This window comes from Tachypleus tridentatus, unplaced genomic scaffold (assembly GCF_004210375.1).
Source record: "Tachypleus tridentatus isolate NWPU-2018 unplaced genomic scaffold, ASM421037v1 Hic_cluster_2, whole genome shotgun sequence".
NCBI classification, from domain to species: Eukaryota; Metazoa; Arthropoda; class Merostomata; order Xiphosura; family Limulidae; genus Tachypleus; species Tachypleus tridentatus.
In genome coordinates, this window is record NW_027467782.1 from 62,839,064 (window position 1) to 62,857,616 (window position 18,553).

At 32.0% G+C, this 18,553-nt stretch overlaps 1 protein-coding gene across 1 annotated transcript in view; it reads left to right on the plus strand.

Moving 5' to 3' along the window:
* Positions 1 to 17,923, plus strand: part of LOC143242602 (uncharacterized) — a 41,405-nt gene extending 23,482 nt beyond the window's left edge. The window contains exon 6 of the mRNA XM_076486070.1: positions 17,579 to 17,923. Within this exon, the coding sequence (XP_076342185.1) occupies positions 17,579 to 17,600 (22 nt within the window). The 3' untranslated portion in view covers positions 17,601 to 17,923. The remainder of the gene's footprint in view (positions 1 to 17,578) is intronic.
* Positions 17,924 to 18,553: the final 630 nt, after the last annotated feature.

Below are 18,553 nucleotides of genomic sequence, written 5' to 3' on the forward strand. Positions count from 1 at the left end.
GTAATAATCCAGTTATTACTTGACAATAATTATCATGTTTTTTGGACACGAGGTACTTGTTTTCTTTCAAGCTGGTAATAATCCAGTTATTACTTGACAATAATTATCTATGTCTTTTAGACACGAGGTACTTGTTATCTTTCAAGCTGGTAATAATCCAGTTATTACCTCACAATAATAATCTATGTCTTGTAGACACGAGGTACTTGTTATCTGTCAAGCTGGTAATAATCCAGTTATTACTTAACAATAATTATCTATATCTTGTAGACACGAGATACTTGTTATCTTTCCAGCTGGTAATAATCCAGTTATTACTTGACAATAATTATCTATGTCTTGTAGACACAAGGTTCTTGTTATCTTTCAAGCTGGTAATAATCCAGTTATTACTTGACAATAATTATCTATGTCTTGTAGACACGAGGTACTTGTTATCTTTCAAGCTGGTAATAATCCAGTTATTACTTGACAATAATTATCTATATCTTGTGGACACGAGGTACTTGTTATCTTTCAAGCTGGTAATAATCCAGTTATTACTTGACAATAATTATCTATGTCTTCTAGACACGAGGTACTTGTTATCTTTCCAGCTGGTAATAATCCAGTTATTACTTGACAATAATTATCTATGTCTTGTGGACACGAGGTACTTGTTATCTTTCAAGCTGGTAATAATCCAGTTATTACTTGACAATAATTATCATGTTTTTTGGACACGAGGTACTTGTTATCTTTAAAGCTGATAATAATCCAGTTATAACTTGACAATAATTATCTATGTCTTGTGGACACGAGGTACTTGTTATCTTTCAAGCTGGTAATAATCCAGTTATTACTTGACAATAATTATCATGTTTTTTGGACACGAGGTACTTGTTATCTTTCAAGCTGATAATAATCCAGTTATAACTTGACAATAATTATCTATGTCTTTTAGACACGAGGTACTTGTTATCTTTCAAGCTGGTAATAATCCAGTTATTACTTGACAATAGTTATCTATGTTTTGTAGACACGAGGTACTTGTTATCTTTCCAGCTGGTAATAATCCAGTTATTACTTGACAATAATTATCTATGTCTTGTAGACAGGAGGTACTTGTTATCTTTCCAGCTGGTAATAATTCAGTTATTACTTGACAATAATTATCTGTCTTGTAGACACGAGGTACTTGTTATCTTTCAAGCTGGTAATAATCCAGTTATTACTTGACAATAATTATCTATGTCTTGTAGACACGAGGAACTTGTTATCTTTCCAGCTGGTAATAATCCAGTTATTACTTGACAATAATTATCTATGTCTTGTAGATACGAGGTACTTGTTATCTTTCAAGCTGGTAATAATCCAGTTATTACTTGACAATAATTATCTATGTCTTGTAGACACGAGGTACTTGTTATCTTTCAAGCTGGTAATAATCCAGTTATTACTTGACAATAATTATCTATGTCTTGTGGACACGAGGTACTTGTTATCTTTCAAGCTGGTAATAATCCAGTTATTACTTGACAATAATTATCATGTTTTTTGGACACGAGGTACTTGTTATCTTTCAAGCTGATAATAATCCAGTTATAACTTGACAATAATTATCTATGTCTTTTAGACACGAGGTACTTGTTATTTTTCAAGCTGGTAATAATCCAGTTATCACCTGACAATAATTATCTATGTCTTGTAGACACGAGGTACTTGTTATCTTTCCAGCTGGTAATAATCCAGTTATTACTTAACAATAATTATCTATGTCTTCTAGACACGAGGTACTTGTTATCTTTCAAGCTGGTAATAATCCAGTTATTACTTGACAATAATTATCATGTTTTTTGGACACGAGGTACTTGTTTTCTTTCAAGCTGGTAATAATCCAGTTATTACTTGACAATAATTATCTATGTCTTTTAGACACGAGGTACTTGTTATCTTTCAAGCTGGTAATAATCCAGTTATTACCTCACAATAATAATCTATGTCTTGTAGACACGAGGTACTTGTTATCTGTCAAGCTGGTAATAATCCAGTTATTACTTAACAATAATTATCTATATCTTGTAGACACGAGATACTTGTTATCTTTCCAGCTGGTAATAATCCAGTTATTACTTGACAATAATTATCTATGTCTTGTAGACACAAGGTTCTTGTTATCTTTCAAGCTGGTAATAATCCAGTTATTACTTGACAATAATTATCTATGTCTTGTGGACACGAGGTACTTGTTATCTTTCAAGCTGGTAATAATCCAGTTATTACTTGACAATAATTATCTGTCTTGTAGACACGAGGTACTTGTTATCTTTCAAGCTGGTAATAATCCAGTTATTACTTGACAATAATTATCTATGTCTTGTGGACACGAGGTACTTGTTATCTTTCAAGCTGGTAATAATCCAGTTATTACTTGAAAATAATTATCTATGTCTTGTGGGCACGAGGTACTTGTTATCTTTCAAGCTGGTAATAATCCAGTTATTACTTGACAATAATTATCTATGTCTTGTAGACACGAGGTACTTGTTATCTTTCAAGCTGGTAATAATCCAGTTATTACTTGACAATAATTATCTATGTCTTGTAGACACGAGGTACTTGTTATCTTTCAAGCTGGTAATAATCCAGTTATTACTTGAATATAATTATCTATGTCTTGTGGACACGAGGTACTTGTTATCTTTCAAGCTGGTAATAATCCAGTTATTACCTCACAATAATTATCTATGTCTTGTGGACACGAGGTACTTGTTATCTTTCAAGCTGGTAATAATCCAGTTATTACTTGACAATAATTATCTATGTCTTGTAGACACGAGGTACTTGTTATCTTTCAAGCTGGTAATAATCCAGTTATTACTTGACAATAATTATCTATGTCTTGTAGACACGAGGTACTTGTTATCTTTCAAGCTGGTAATAATCCAGTTATTACTTGACAATAATTATCAATGTCTTGTGGACACGAGGTACTTGTTATCTTTCAAGCTGGTAATAATCCAGTTATTACTTGACAATAATTATCTATGTCTTGTAGACACGAGGTACTTGTTATCTTTCCAGCTGGTAATAATCCAGTTATTACTTGACAATAATTATCTATGTCTTGTAGACACGAGGTACTTGTTATCTCTGAAGCTGGTAATAATCCAGTTATTACTTGACAATAATTATCTATGTCTTGTGGACACGAGGTACTTGTTATCTTTCAAGCTGGTAATAATCCAGTTATTACTTGACAATAATTATCAATGTCTTGTGGACACGAGGTACTTGTTATCTTTCAAGCTGGTAATAATCCAGTTATTACTTGACAATAATTTTCTATGTCTTGTAGACACGAGGTACTTGTTATCTTTCCAGCTGGTAATAATCCAGTTATTACTTGACAATAATTATCTATGTCGTGTGGACACGAGGTACTTGTTATCTTTCAAGCTGGTAATAATCCAGTTATTACTTGACAATAATTATCTATGTCTTCTAGACACGAGGTACTTGTTATCTTTCCAGCTGGTAATAATCCAGTTATTACTTGACAATAATTATCTATGTCTTGTGGACACGAGGTACTTGTTATCTTTCAAGTGGTAATAATCCAGTTATTACTTGACAATAATTATCTATGTCTTGTAGACACGAGGTACTTGTTATCTTTCCAGCTGGTAATAATCCAGTTATTACTTGACAATAATTATCTATGTCTTGTAGACACGAGGTACTTGTTATCTTTCAAGCTGGTAATAATCCAGTTATTACTTGACAATAATTATCTATGTCTTGTAGACACGACGTACTTGTTATCTTTCCAGCTGGTAATAATCCAGTTATTACTTGACAATAATTATCTATGTCTTGTGGACACGAGGTACTTGTTATCTTTCAAGCTGGTAATAATCCAGTTATTACTTGACAATAATTATCATGTTTTTTGGACACGAGGTACTTGTTATCTTTCAAGCTGATAATAATCCAGTTATAACTTGACAATAATTATCTATGTCTTTTAGACACGAGGTACTTGTTATTTTTCAAGCTGGTAATAATCCAGTTATCACTTGACAATAATTATCTATGTCTTGTAGACACGAGGTACTTGTTATCTTTCCAGCTGGTAATAATCCAGTTATTACTTAACAATAATTATCTATGTCTTCTAGACACGAGGTACTTGTTAGCTTTCAAGCTGGTAATAATCCAGTTATTATTTGACAATAATTATCTATGTCTTGTAGACACGAGGTACTTGTTATCTTTCAATCTGGTAATAATCCAGTTATTACTTGACAATAATTATCTATGTCTTGTAGACACGATGTACTTGTTATCTTTCCAGCTGGTAATAATCCAGTTATTACTTAACAATAATTATCTATGTCTTGTAGACACGAGGTACTTGTTATCTTTCAAGCTGGTAATAATCCAGTTATTACTTGACAATAATTATCTATATCTTGTGGACACGAGGTACTTGTTATCTTTCAAGCTGGTAATAATCCAGTTATTACTTGACAATAATTATCTATGTCTTCTAGACACGAGGTACTTGTTATCTTTCCAGCTGGTAATAATCCAGTTATTACTTGACAATAATTATCTATATCTTGTGGACACGAGGTACTTGTTATCTTTCAAGCTGGTAATAATCCAGTTATTACTTGACAATAATTATCATGTTTTTTGGACACGAGGTACTTGTTATCTTTCAAGCTGATAATAATCCAGTTATAACTTGACAATAATTATCTATGTCTTGTAGACACGAGGTACTTGTTATCTTTCAATCTGGTAATAATCCAGTTATTACTTGACAATAATTATCTATGTCTTGTAGACACGATGTACTTGTTATCTTTCCAGCTGGTAATAATCCAGTTATTACTTAACAATAATTATCTATGTCTTGTAGACACGAGGTACTTGTTATCTTTCAAGCTGGTAATAATCCAGTTATTACTTGACAATAATTATCTATGTCTTCTAGACACGAGGTACTTGTTATCTTTCCAGCTGGTAATAATCCAGTTATTACTTGACAATAATTATCTATGTCTTGTGGACACGAGGTACTTGTTATCTTTCAAGCTGGTAATAATCCAGTTATTACTTGACAATAATTATCATGTTTTTTGGACACGAGGTACTTGTTATCTTTCAAGCTGATAATAATCCAGTTATAACTTGACAATAATTATCTATGTCTTGTGGACACGAGGTACTTGTTATCTTTCAAGCTGGTAATAATCCAGTTATTACTTGACAATAATTATCATGTTTTTTGGACACGAGGTACTTGTTATCTTTCAAGCTGATAATAATCCAGTTATAACTTGACAATAATTATCTATGTCTTTTAGACACGAGGTACTTGTTATTTTTCAAGCTGGTAATAATCCAGTTATCACCTGACAATAATTATCTATGTCTTGTAGACACGAGGTACTTGTTATCTTTCCAGCTGGTAATAATCCAGTTATTACTTAACAATAATTATCTATGTCTTCTAGACACGAGGTACTTGTTATCTTTCAAGCTGGTAATAATCCAGTTATTACTTGACAATAATTATCATGTTTTTTGGACACGAGGTACTTGTTTTCTTTCAAGCTGGTAATAATCCAGTTATTACTTGACAATAATTTTCTATGTCTTCTAGACACGAGGTACTTGTTATCTTTCAAGCTGGTAATAATCCAGTTATTACTTGACAATAGTTATCTATGTTTTGTAGACACGAGGTACTTGTTATCTTTCCAGCTGGTAATAATCCAGTTATTACTTGACAATAATTATCTATGTCTTGTAGACAGGAGGTACTTGTTATCTTTCAAGCTGGTAATAATCCAGTTATTACTTGACAATAATTATCTATGTCTTGTAGACACGAGGAACTTGTTATCTTTCCAGCTGGTAATAATCCAGTTATTACTTGACAATAATTATCTATGTCTTGTAGATACGAGGTACTTGTTATCTTTCAAGCTGGTAATAATCCAGTTATTACTTGACAATAATTATCTATGTCTTGTAGACACGAGGTACTTGTTATCTTTCAAGCTGGTAATAATCCAGTTATTACTTGACAATAATTATCTATGTCTTGTGGACACGAGGTACTTGTTATCTTTCAAGCTGGTAATAATCCAGTTATTACTTGACAATAATTATCTATGTCTTGTGGACACGAGGTACTTGTTATCTTTCAAGCTGGTAATAATCCAGTTATTACTTGACAATAATTATCTATGTCTTGTAGACACGAGGTACTTGTTATCTTTCCACCTGGTAATTATCCAGTTATTACTTGACAATAATTATCTATGTCTTGTAGACACGAGGTACTTGTTATCTTTCAAGCTGGTAATAATCCAGTTATTACTTGACAATAATTATCAATGTCTTGTGGACACGAGGTACTTGTTATCGTTCAAGCTGGTAATAATCCAGTTATTACTTGACAATAATTATCTATGTCTTCTAGACAAGAGGTACTTGTTATCTTTCCAGCTGGTAATAATCCAGTTATTACTTGACAATAATTATCTATGTCTTGTAGACACGAGGTACTTGTTATCTTTCAAGCTGGTAATAATCCAGTTATTACTTGACAATAATTATCTATGTCTTGTGGACACGAGGTACTTGTTATCTTTCAAGCTGGTAATAATCCAGTTATTACTTGACAATAATTATCTATGTCTTGTGGACACGAGGTACTTGTTATCTTTCAAGCTGGTAATAATCCAGTTATTACTTGACAATAATTATCTATGTCTTTTAGACACGAGGTTCTTGTTATTTTTCAAGCTGGTAATAATCCAGTTATTACTTGACAATAATTATCTATGTCTTGTAGACACGAGGTACTTGTTGTCTTTCCAGCTGGTAATAATCCAGTTATTACGTAACAATAATTATCTATGTCTTCTAGACACGAGGTACTTGTTATCTTTCAAGCTGGTAATAATCCAGTTATTATTTGACAATAATTATCTATGTCTTGTAGACACGAGGTACTTGTTATCTTTCAATCTGGTAATAATCCAGTTATTACTTGACAATAATTATCTATGTCTTGTAGACACGAGGTACTTGTTATCTTTCCAGCTGGTAATAATCCAGTTATTACTTGACAATAATTATCTATGTCTTGTAGACACGAGGTACTTGTTATCTTTCAATCTGGTAATAATCCAGTTATTACTTGACAATAATTATCTATGTCTTATGGGCACGAGGTACTTTTTATCTTTCAAGCTGGTAATAATCCAGTTATTACTTGACAATAATTATCTATGTCTTGTAGACACGAGGTACTTGTTATCTTTCAAGCTGGTATTAATCCAGTTATTACTTAACAATAATTATCTATGTCTTGTAGACACGAGGTACTTGTTATCTTTCAAGCTGGTAATAATCCAGTTATTACTTCACAATAATTATTTATGTCTTGTGGGCACGAGGTACTTGTTATCTTTCAAGCTGGTAATAATCCAGTTATTACTTGACAATAATTATCTATGTCTTGTAGACACGAGGTACTTGTTATCTTTCAAGCTGGTAATAATCCAGTTATTACTTGACAATAATTATCTATGTCTTGTTGACACGAGGTACTTGTTATCTTTCCAGCTGGTTATAATCCAGTTATTACTTGACAATAATTATCTATGTCTTTTAGACACGAGGTACTTGTTATCTTTCAAGCTGGTAATAATCCAGTTATTACTTGACAATAATAATCTATGTCTTGTAGACACGAGGTACTTGTTATCTTTCAAGCTGGTAATAATCCAGTTATTACTTAACAATAATTATCTATATCTTGTAGACACGAGATACTTGTTATCTTTCCAGCTGGTAATAATCCAGTTATTACTTGACAATAATTATCTATGTCTTGTAGACACAAGGTACTTGTTATCTTTCAAGCTGGTAATAATCCAGTTATTACTTGACAATAATTATCTATGTCTTGTGGACACGAGGTACTTGTTATCTTTCCAGCTGGTAATAATCCAGTTATTACTTGACAATAATTATCTATGTCTTGTAGACACGAGGTACTTGTTATCTTTCAAGCTGGTAATAATCCAGTTATTACTTGACAATAATTATCTATGTCTTGTAGACACGAGGTACTTGTTATCTTTCAAGCTGGTAATAATCCAGTTATTACTTGACAATAATTATCTATGTCTTCTACACACGAGGTACTTGTTATCTTTCAAGCTGGTAATAATCCAGTTATTACTTGACAATAATTATCTATGTCTTGTAGACACGAAATACTTGTTATCTTTCCAGCTGGTAATAATCCAGTTATTACTTGACAATAATTATCTATGTCTTGTAGACACGAGGTACTTGTTATCTTTCAAGCTGGTAATAATCCAGTTATTACTTGACAATAATTATCTATGTCTTGTTGACACGAGGTACTTGTTATCTTTCCAGCTGGTTATAATCCAGTTATTACTTGACAATAATTATCTATGTCTTGTGGACACGAGGTACTTGTTATCTTTCAAGCTGGTAATAATCCAGTTATTACCTCACAATAATTATCTATGTCTTGTGGACACGAGGTACTTGTTATCTTTCAAGCTGGTAATAATCCAGTTATTACTTGACAATAATTATCTATGTCTTGTAGACACGAGGTACTTGTTATCTTTCAAGCTGGTAATAATCCAGTTATTACTTGACAATAATTATCTATGTCTTGTAGACACGAGGTACTTGTTATCTTTCAAGCTGGTAATAATCCAGTTATTACTTGACAATAATTATCAATGTCTTGTGGACACGAGGTACTTGTTATCTTTCAAGCTGGTAATAATCCAGTTATTACTTGACAATAATTATCTATGTCTTCTAGACACGAGGTACTTGTTATCTTTCCAGCTGGTAATAATCCAGTTATTACTTGACAATAATTATCTATGTCTTGTGGACACGAGGTACTTGTTATCTTTGAAGCTGGTAATAATCCAGTTATTACTTGACAATAATTATCATGTTTTTTGGACACGAGGTACTTGTTATCTTTCAAGCTGATAATAATCCAGTTATAACTTGACAATAATTATCTATGTCTTGTGGACACGAGGTACTTGTTATCTTTCAAGCTGGTAATAATCCAGTTATTACTTGACAATAATTATCTATGTCTTGTAGACACGAGGTACTTGTTATCTTTCCAGCTGGTAATAATCCAGTTATTACTTGACAATAATTATCTATGTCTTGTAGACACGAGGTACTTGTTATCTCTGAAGCTGGTAATAATCCAGTTATTACTTGACAATAATTATCTATGTCTTGTGGACACGAGGTACTTGTTATCTTTCAAGGTGGTAATAATCCAGTTATTACTTGACAATAATTATCTATGCCTTGTAGACACGAGGTACTTGTTATCTTTCCAGCTGGTAATAATCCAGTTATTACTTGACAATAATTATCTATGTCTTGTAGACACGAGGTACTTGTTATCTTTCAAGCTGGTAATAATCCAGTTATTACTTGACAATAATTATCTATGTCTTGTGGGCACGAGGTACTTGTTATCTTTCAAGCTGGTAATAATCCAGTTATTACTTGACAATAATTATCTATGTCTTGTAGACACGAGGTACTTGTTATCTTTCAAGCTGGTATTAATCCAGTTATTACTTAACAATAATTATCTATGTCTTATAGACACGAGGTACTTGTTATCTTTCAAGCTGGTAATAATCCAGTTATTACTTGACAATAATTATTTATGTCATGTGGGCACGAGGTACTTGTTATCTTTCAAGCTGGTAATAATCCAGTTATTACTTGACAATAATTATCTATGTCTTGTGGACACGAGGTACTTGTTATCTTTCAAGCTTTTAATAATCCAGTTATTACTTGACAATAATTATCTATGTCTTGTAGACACGAGGTACTTGTTATCTTTCAAGCTGGTAATAATCCAGTTATTACTTGACAATAATTATCTATGTCTTGTGGACACGAGGTACTTGTTATCTTTCAAGCTGGTAATAATCCAGTTATTACTTGACAATAATTTTCTACGTCTTGTAGACACAAGGTACTTGTTATCTTTCAAGCTGGTAATAATCCAGTTATTACATGACAATAATTATCTATGTCTTGTGGACACGAGGTACTTGTTATCTTTCAAGCTGGTAATAATCCAGTTATTACTTGACAATAATTATCTATTTCTTGTAGACACGAGATACTTGTTATCTTTCAAGCTGGTAATAATTAAGTTATTACTTGACAATAATTATCAATGTCTTGTAGACACGAGGTACTTGTTATCTTTCAAGCTGGTAATAATCCAGTTATTACTTGACAATAATTATCTAGGTCTTGTAGACACGAGGTACTTGTTATCTTTCCAGCTGGTAATAATCCAGTTATTACTTGACAATAATTATCTATGTCTTGTAGACACGAGGTACTTGTTATCTTTCAAACTGGTAATAATCCAGTTATTACTTGACAATAATTATCTATGTCTTGTAGACACGAAATACTTGTTATCTTTTCAAGCTGGTAATAATCCAGTTATTACTTGACAATAATTATCTATGTCTTGTAGACAGGAGGTACTTGTTATCTTTCCAGCTGGTAATACTACAGTTATTACTTGACAATAATTATCTGTCTTGTAGACACGAGGTACTTGTTATCTTTCAAGCTGGTAATAATCCAGTTATTACTTGACAATAATTATCTATGTCTTGTAGACACGAGGTACTTGTTATCTTTCCAGCTGGTAATAATCCAGTTATTACTTGACAATAATTATCTATGTCTTGTAGACAGGAGGTACTTGTTATCTTTCCAGCTGGTAATACTACAGTTATTACTTGACAATAATTATCTGTCTTGTAGACACGAGGTACTTGTTATCTTTCAAGCTGGTAATAATCCAGTTATTACTTGACAATAATTATCTATGTCTTGTGGACACGAGGTACTTGTTATCTTTCAAGCTGGTAATAATCCAGTTATTACTTGACAATAATTATCTATGTCTTGTAGACACGAGGTACTTGTTATCTTTCCAGCTGGTAATAATCCAGTTATTACTTGACAATAATTTTCTATGTCTTGTAGACACGAGGTACTTGTTATCTTTCAAGCTGGTAATAATCCAGTTATTACTTGACAATAATTATCTATGTCTTGTAGACACGAGGTACTTGTTATCTTTCAAGCTGGTAATAATCCAGTTATTACTTGACAATAATTATCTATGTCTTGTAGACACGAGGTACTTGTTATCTTTCAAGCCGGTAATAATCCAGTTATTACTTGACAATAGTTATCTATGTATTGTAGACACGAGGTACTTGTTATCTTTCCAGCTGGTAATAATCCAGTTATATATGACAATAATTATCTATGTCTTGTAGACACGAGGTACTTGTTATCTTTCAAGCTGGTAATAATCCAGTTATTACTTGACAATAATTATCTATGTCTTGTAGACACGAGGTACTTGTTATCTTTCCAGCTGGTAATAATCCAGTTATTACTTGACAATAATTATCTATGTCTTGTAGACACGAGGTACTTGTTATCTTTCAAGCTGGTAATAATCCAGTTATTACTTGACAATAATTATCTATGTCTTGTGGACACGAGGTACTTGTTATCTTTCAAGCTGGTAATAATCCAGTTATTACTTGACAATAATTATTTATGTCTTGTATACACGAGGTACTTGTTATCTTTCCAGCTGGTAATAATCCAGTTATTACTTGAACATAATTATCTATATCTTGTGGACACGAGGTACTTGTTATCTTTCAAGCTGGTAATAATCAAGTTATTATTTGACAATAATTATCTATGTCTTGTAGACACGAGGTACTTGTTATTTTTCCAGCTGGTAATAATCCAGTTATTACTTGACAATAATTATCTATGTCTTGTAGACACGAGGTACTTGTTATCTTTCCAGCTGGTAATAATCCAGTTATTACTTGACAATAATTATCTATGTCTTGTAGACACGAGGTACTTGTTATCTTTCAAGCTGGTAATAATCCAGTTATTACTTGAAAATAATTATCTATGTCTTGTAGACACGAGGTACTTGTTATCTTTCAAGCTGGTAATAATCCAGTTATTACTTGACAATAGTTATCTATGTTTTGTAGACACGAGGTACTTGCTATCTTTCCAGCTGGTAATAATCCAGTTATTACTTGACAATAATTATCTATGTCTTGTAGACACGAGGTACTTGTTATCTTTCAAGCTGGTAATAATCCAGTTATTACTTGACAATAATTATTTATGTCATGTGGGCACGAGGTACTTGTTATCTTTCAAGCTGGTAATAATCCAGTTATTACTTGACAATAATTATCTATGTCTTGTGGACACGAGGTACTTGTTATCTTTCAAGCTGGTAATAATCCAGTTATTACTTGACAATAATTATCTATGTCTTGTAGACACGAGGTACTTGTTATCTTTCAAGCTGGTAATAATCCAGTTATTACTTGACAATAATTATCTATGTCTTGTGGACACGAGGTACTTGTTATCTTTCAAGCTGGTAATAATCCAGTTATTACTTGACAATAATTTTCTATGTCTTGTAGACACAAGGTACTTGTTATCTTTCAAGCTGGTAATAATCCAGTTATTACATGACAATAATTATCTATGTCTTGTGGACACGAGGTACTTGTTATCTTTCAAGCTGGTAATAATCCAGTTATTACTTGACAATAATTATCTATTTCTTGTAGACACGAGATACTTGTTATCTTTCAAGCTGGTAATAATTAAGTTATTACTTGACAATAATTATCAATGTCTTGTAGACACGAGGTACTTGTTATCTTTCAAGCTGGTAATAATCCAGTTATTACTTGACAATAATTATCTAGGTCTTGTAGACACGAGGTACTTGTTATCTTTCCAGCTGGTAATAATCCAGTTATTACTTGACAATAATTATCTATGTCTTGTAGACACGAGGTACTTGTTATCTTTCAAACTGGTAATAATCCAGTTATTACTTGACAATAATTATCTATGTCTTGTAGACACGAAATACTTGTTATCTTTTCAAGCTGGTAATAATCCAGTTATTACTTGACAATAATTATCTATGTCTTGTAGACAGGAGGTACTTGTTATCTTTCCAGCTGGTAATACTACAGTTATTACTTGACAATAATTATCTGTCTTGTAGACACGAGGTACTTGTTATCTTTCAAGCTGGTAATAATCCAGTTATTACTTGACAATAATTATCTATGTCTTGTAGACACGAGGTACTTGTTATCTTTCCAGCTGGTAATAATCCAGTTATTACTTGACAATAATTATCTATGTCTTGTAGACAGGAGGTACTTGTTATCTTTCCAGCTGGTAATACTACAGTTATTACTTGACAATAATTATCTGTCTTGTAGACACGAGGTACTTGTTATCTTTCAAGCTGGTAATAATCCAGTTATTACTTGACAATAATTATCTATGTCTTGTGGACACGAGGTACTTGTTATCTTTCAAGCTGGTAATAATCCAGTTATTACTTGACAATAATTATCTATGTCTTGTAGACACGAGGTACTTGTTATCTTTCCAGCTGGTAATAATCCAGTTATTACTTGACAATAATTTTCTATGTCTTGTAGACACGAGGTACTTGTTATCTTTCAAGCTGGTAATAATCCAGTTATTACTTGACAATAATTATCTATGTCTTGTAGACACGAGGTACTTGTTATCTTTCAAGCTGGTAATAATCCAGTTATTACTTGACAATAATTATCTATGTCTTGTAGACACGAGGTACTTGTTATCTTTCAAGCTGGTAATAATCCAGTTATTACTTGACAATAGTTATCTATGTATTGTAGACACGAGGTACTTGTTATCTTTCCAGCTGGTAATAATCCAGTTATTACTTGACAATAATTATCTATGTCTTGTAGACACGAGGTACTTGTTATCTTTCAAGCTGGTAATAATCCAGTTATTACTTGACAATAATTATCTATGTCTTGTAGACACGAGGTACTTGTTATCTTTCCAGCTGGTAATAATCCAGTTATTACTTGACAATAATTATCTATGTCTTGTAGACACGAGGTACTTGTTATCTTTCAAGCTGGTAATAATCCAGTTATTACTTGACAATAATTATCTATGTCTTGTGGACACGAGGTACTTGTTATCTTTCAAGCTGGTAATAATCCAGTTATTACTTGACAATAGTTATTTATGTCTTGTAGACACGAGGTACTTGTTATCTTTCCAGCTGGTAATAATCCAGTTATTACTTGACAATAATTATCTATATCTTGTGGACACGAGGTACTTGTTATCTTTCAAGCTGGTAATAATCAAGTTATTATTTGACAATAATTATCTATGTCTTGTAGACACGAGGTACTTGTTATTTTTCCAGCTGGTAATAATCCAGTTATTACTTGACAATAATTATCTATGTCTTGTAGACACGAGGTACTTGTTATCTTTCCAGCTGGTAATAATCCAGTTATTACTTGACAATAATTATCTATGTCTTGTAGACACGAGGTACTTGTTATCTTTCAAGCTGGTAATAATCCAGTTATTACTTGACAATAATTATCTATGTCTTGTAGACACGAGGTACTTGTTATCTTTCAAGCTGGTAATAATCCAGTTATTACTTGACAATAGTTATCTATGTTTTGTAGACACGAGGTACTTGTTATCTTTCCAGCTGGTAATAATCCAGTTATTACTTGACAATAATTATCTATGTCTTGTAGACACGAGGTACTTGTTATCTTTCAAGCTGGTAATAATCCAGTTATTACTTGACAATAATTATCTATGTCTTGTAGACACGAGGTACTTGTTATCTTTCCAGCTGGTAATAATCCAGTTATTACTTGACAATAATTATCTATGTCTTGTAGACACGAGGTACTTGTTATCTTTCCAGCTGGTAATAATCCAGTTATTACTTGACAATAATTATCTATGTCTTGTAGACACGAGGTACTTGTTATCTTCCAAGCTGGTAATAATCCAGTTATTACTTGACAATAATTATTTATGTCTTGTAGACACGAGGTACTTGTTATCTTTCCAGCTGGTAATAATCCAGTTATTACTTGACAATAATTATCTATATCTTGTGGACACGAGGTACTTGTTATCTTTCAAGCTGGTAATAATCCAGTTATTATTTGACAATAATTTTCTATGTCTTGTAGACACGAGGTACTTGTTATCTTTCAAGCTGGTAATAATCCAGTTATTACTTGACAATAATTATCTACGTCTTGTAGACACGAGGTACTTTTTATCTTTCTAGCTGGTAATAATCCAGTTATTACTTAACAATAATTATCTATGTCTTCTAGACACGAGGTACTTGTTATCTTTCAAGCTGGTAATAATCAAGTTATTATTTGACAATAATTATCTATGTCTTGTAGACACGAGGTACTTGTTATCTTTCCAGCTGGTAATAATCCAGTTATTACTTGACAATAATTATCTATGTCTTGTAGACACGAGGTACTTGTTATCTTTCAAGCTGGTAATAATCCAGTTATTACTTGACAATAATTATCTATGTCTTGTAGACACGAGGTACTTGTTATCTTTCAAGCTGGTAATAATCCAGTTATTACTTGACAATAATTATCTATGTCTTGTAGACACGAGGTACTTGTTATCTTTCAAGCTGGTAATAATCCAGTTATTACTTGACAATAGTTATCTATGTTTTGTAGACACGAGGTACTTGTTATCTTTCCAGCTGGTAATAATCCAGTTATTACTTGACAATAATTATCTATGTCTTGTAGACACGAGATACTTGTTATCTTTCAAGCTGGTAATAATCCAGTTATTACTTGACAATAATTATCTATGTCTTGTAGACACGAGGTACTTGTAATCTTTCCAGCTGGTAATAATCCAGTTATTACTTGACAATAATTATCTATGTCTTGTAGACACGAGGTACTTGTTATCTTTCAAGCTGGTAATAATCCAGTTATTACTTGACAATAATTATCTATGTCTTGTGGACACGAGGTACTTGTTATCTTTCAAGCTGGTAATAATCCAGTTATTACTTGACAATAATTATCTATGTCTTGTAGACACGAGGTACTTGTTATCTTTCCAGCTGGTAATAATCCAGTTATTACTTGACAATAATTATCTATGTCTTGTGGACACGAGGTACTTGTTATCTTTCAAGCTGGTAATAATTCATCTAATTTTGTTACGTATCGTTCGCAGTCTACTTTATTGTGGTTAAATTGTGTTTGAGGTTTTGGTGGGGGACGAGATGGAAGTTACTCCAAACAGGAATATGGTCGTTATGGACAGGAATATAGTCGTTATGGACAGGAATATGGTCGTTATGGACAGGAATATATCTTGTCCAACATGAAATTCTAAACATTTCAAATTTAAATCAGAAGAGGCGATACATACATCTAATATTTCCCCTAAATTTATGCACCAGTAAGTTGGCGATAAGTCACTTTAAAGTACTGAGTTTCTATTATTTAAGAATTATTGTAAGCGAGATTCATTTGCTATTGTCCTCCGACATCTGAAATTTGTGTGTTTAGAATTGAGATCCCCTATCACAATGTAGGTGTTGTTACAGTTTACTATAATACTTAACTGTTTTGTGTCTAGTAATCTACTGGGTGGACAGTAGATTCCTCCAATTGTAATTTTGAAGCTATTTATTATAGTTACATCCATGGCTATGCAATAATTTTTACTTTCGAAGTTTGTGTTAGTGATTGCCAATTGTGATTTAGAGATTATGTCTATACCTGTAATTTTATATTTTTAGGTAGAATAAACTAGAAGCTTAACGCGCGAGCCTCTGGACATTGTTATTACAATTATATAGTTACATTTTAAATGATTTTATGTATTTTAATACGTTAGAATAAGAAAGAATAACGTGGTTTTCTTAGAAGAATGTCCCAGTTTGCGTAATATATTATAAAGTCTTTATTTTTGTTGATTTTACTTACGAAGAAAAATTTTCCACAGTTTTATACGAGTGCTTCGTGTTTTTTTAAATGCAATTTGGAAATATTTCTGGAAAAAATTACAAAATAAGTAATAATGTCCGGGTGCATACCCTCAGGGTTTACTTAGTATTGTTTAGTTTTCTATGTTCTTCCCTCTTTGACTTGTGGCTGACAAACACAGACACATCGTTTTATTATTATATATTAGTGTAGTGCGAATCAGCACATGAATAACAATAATGTATGTGTATGCTTACGTAATAACAATAATGTATGTGTATGTTTACAGAGATACATATATATTGAATACATTGAATGGACGGTTGTTATTTCCACGTTTATCAGTATTACGAATACGCTAAAGATATGTTTCTACAGCTCGTTCGAACTTCTAAAAGGATTTGTAAAACTAAAAATAATTCGTTTTTAAGAACCTTTATACTTGAAACTGCTGTAACAGTGTAAGCCTGTTTTAATGAAGCTTACAATATATTTAATATTTTCTTTTGTTTATATTTTCTTTAACGTAGATGTGAAGCCTCCAGTTTTTGATGAAGTGTTTAACATTAACTAGACGTCGCCTTGCAGCCCAGTGAGACTTCTTGATTCGAGAGTAAAACTACCTGGTTTTAAGAACTCGTTACGTAATTACTAAATATACAGTTGAGTCATATATATCCTAATCATATACATATTTTACTTTTAGTTAAGACCAGTGATATTTATGTTCAGTATAATAGTTTGTATTATAGGCTACAAGAAAATATTTTTTAAAAATGTGATTTTCAATAAATTATTTTAATGTTTTCATTCATTACCAAGTTTTGTTGTTGTTTTAATGATGTATTCCAGAAATAAAGTCTTTGACCTTATGACCAAGCTGTTTATTATCTACGTTTATAAATCAAATCTTAGACAGGCGAACATAACCGATTGAATGTTTTTAAACATTTTTTAAATTTAATTTCTATCTAAGTGTTAGGTACTGGATGATTCTTTTTTGCCTGTTTATTGACAAGTTCTGGATGATTCTTCTTTACCTGTTTATTGACAAGTTGTTTTAAGAATGTTGGAATGTTCCATCCCATCACAAACATCATAATCTCCATACTCTTGCTGTTTGGTTATTTGAAGTACATTCTAAACCGCACATATTTTTTTAATAGTTAGATGGTACTTCCGATCTTTCATAGTTATTAACAAACAAACAGTAAATATATGAAGAAGGAACGATCATTATTTTATCATTGAACAAACGTTTAAATGCTCGATTATTCAAACACGTTTCGTAGTGATATCACTTGGTTACCAAACCGTCACATGGTCTCAGAAAAATACGTAGATTCAAAATGTTACTTGAAGACAAAAATATAAACGCTCTAGGACCAGAGCTTAAATAAGCATAAAGTAATAAAGGTTTTATATGTGTGTGTGTGTGTTTCGTTACGTTACATAAGGAGGTTTGATGGAGGTGTTGTAAAGCCAGCGTGTTTCGTTACGTTACA